At 40.5% G+C, this 1,931-nt stretch overlaps 1 protein-coding gene across 2 annotated transcripts in view; it reads left to right on the forward strand.

The window, feature by feature from the left end:
- The window catches only part of LOC106536379 (barrier-to-autointegration factor), an 11,369-nt gene extending 9,918 nt beyond the window's left edge, over positions 1-1,451 (forward strand). For both annotated transcript variants that reach the window (XM_014033640.1, XM_014033641.1), the window contains one exon: positions 1,043-1,451. In XM_014033640.1, the coding sequence (XP_013889094.1) occupies positions 1,043-1,189 (147 nt within the window). In that variant the 3' untranslated portion in view covers positions 1,190-1,451. The remainder of the gene's footprint in view (positions 1-1,042) is intronic.
- The last annotated feature ends 480 nt before the right edge of the window (positions 1,452-1,931 follow it).

Here is a 1,931-nt window from a genome sequence, read left to right on the forward strand (position 1 = left end):
ACACACACACACACACACACACACACACACACACAGCAGCACACACACACACACACACACTGACACACAATCACTTGTTCTTTGTGTGATAAACATATTTTATTCCTATTTTTACTTAGGATTTTTTTCTCACTCACTTTATATTTAATTCATTATTTTTATGACTCTAGAAATCATTTCTGATCACAGGGATCAAACAAACATGTCCTTCACACATGCAGGAAGTAATTAGCATCTGTTTAACATATGTTAATGAAGGCGTGTCAGGGGAGGAGTCTTACCTGCGCTCAGTTCCACGTTAATTGTGACGTACAAAAGAAATGTGTGTGGATTCAGGTGTACGCACAGTTTGATACATCTGGATGTTTTTGTGCGTACGCCGTTTTCTGGATTATACCGTACGTCAGGTTTCAGTGAGAAATCCACACAAGTCTTTGAACATGAGGCCCCTGGAGACCACCAAGCCAATCTGTAGAATCCAGTTCTATGTTTAAACAGTAAAATATTAATATTTATATACGCCTCATTTGTGTCTTCATTTTATTTAGGGATGTTCTGAGCGATCGGCCTTAAACCAGTATCAGCCAGTTTTCACCTTGATGGGCTCAAACTGGAAACCAGAGGAACAGTTTTCAGACCCGTTTAGCTCCTCTTTTTATCTGACTGGAGTCAAATCTGAGAGTTCTCTGGGCTGCACGAAATAATCTTTCAGCCAGTGGAGTGTACGCTGAGTGACTGGGAGCTCTGGGAGCTTCTAAACTGAATTTCTGAGGACAAATAATCTTCCTCTCACACAAAATATTGTATCTGCTTGTTTTAGCTTTTAAATTGGAACCGTTGTGTCGGTTCAGATGAAAAACTAACTACTGTTACAATGTGAATCCATTAGTTTAACATACAGTTTGGGATTTTTTTATTTGTTGTAAAATAGCTGACATGGATTTCTCTTCTATCATGTAAACAAACTGCAGGTCATAAATCCAAATATTATTTTCTGTTTGCTCCAACTGCATCATTGTTTTGGTTCTGTTTGTGTTTTCAGGCCTACGTGGTTCTGGGTCAGTTCCTGTTGCTGAAGAAGGACCCTGAGATGTTCACTGATTGGCTGAAAGACGCCAGCGGAGCCAACACTCGCCAGGCTGCCTCCTGCTCTCAGTGCCTGAAGGAGTGGTGCGACGCCTTCCTGTGAAGCCCCGCCCCCTCACATCAGACCGCCACGTTCCTGCTCAGTGTTCCTGCCTCTGGTTCTGGTTCTGCTGCTCATGTTGGCCAGGCCCAGCTCTTCTTTTTTATAGGCTTTGTCCAAATGTTTACAAGAATTAAAACTTTCCACCACATGTTGGACTGTTTAAACTTTGGGTTCACAGTGCTTTGCACAAAGGCACTAACGTAGAACATCATCAGATATAGGGACACGATTATCAGTAAAATAAACTTTATTACAAATATGTGAGTTTTTTGTCACCTGCAGGTTTTAAATATAAAGCTGTGTGTTGTACAGGCAGCACGTGATGATTTAGGTAACTGCACCACCGTGACCAGACATCAGACCATATAAGACCTTTTCTATCGACCGTAATACCAAATGAAAATGAGTTTTATTGATGTTTTACATTGTGACAGTGAAATGTTTTAAATGTGCATTGTTGCCAGGACTGGTGGTGGTCTTAGGGTCCGGTGCATGGCAGCCTCACCTCTGTCAGTGACAGCTGTGGCTACAATGTAGCTTAGCACTAATTCTGAAAGAGAGGATGTGTGATTAACCCAACTAATCAGTGCACATGCTTTTATTTTTGTGCCTTGCTTTATAAGCAGTGGTGGACAGTAACAAAGTACTTTTACTTTATTACTGTAATTAAGTACATTTTTTGAGTATCTKTACTTTACTTGAGTAGTTATTTATTTGGGAACTTTTTACTTTTACTCCACTA

This window comes from Austrofundulus limnaeus, unplaced genomic scaffold (genome assembly GCF_001266775.1).
Source record: "Austrofundulus limnaeus strain Quisiro unplaced genomic scaffold, Austrofundulus_limnaeus-1.0 Scaffold1795, whole genome shotgun sequence".
NCBI lineage: Eukaryota > Metazoa > Chordata > Actinopteri > Cyprinodontiformes > Rivulidae > Austrofundulus > Austrofundulus limnaeus.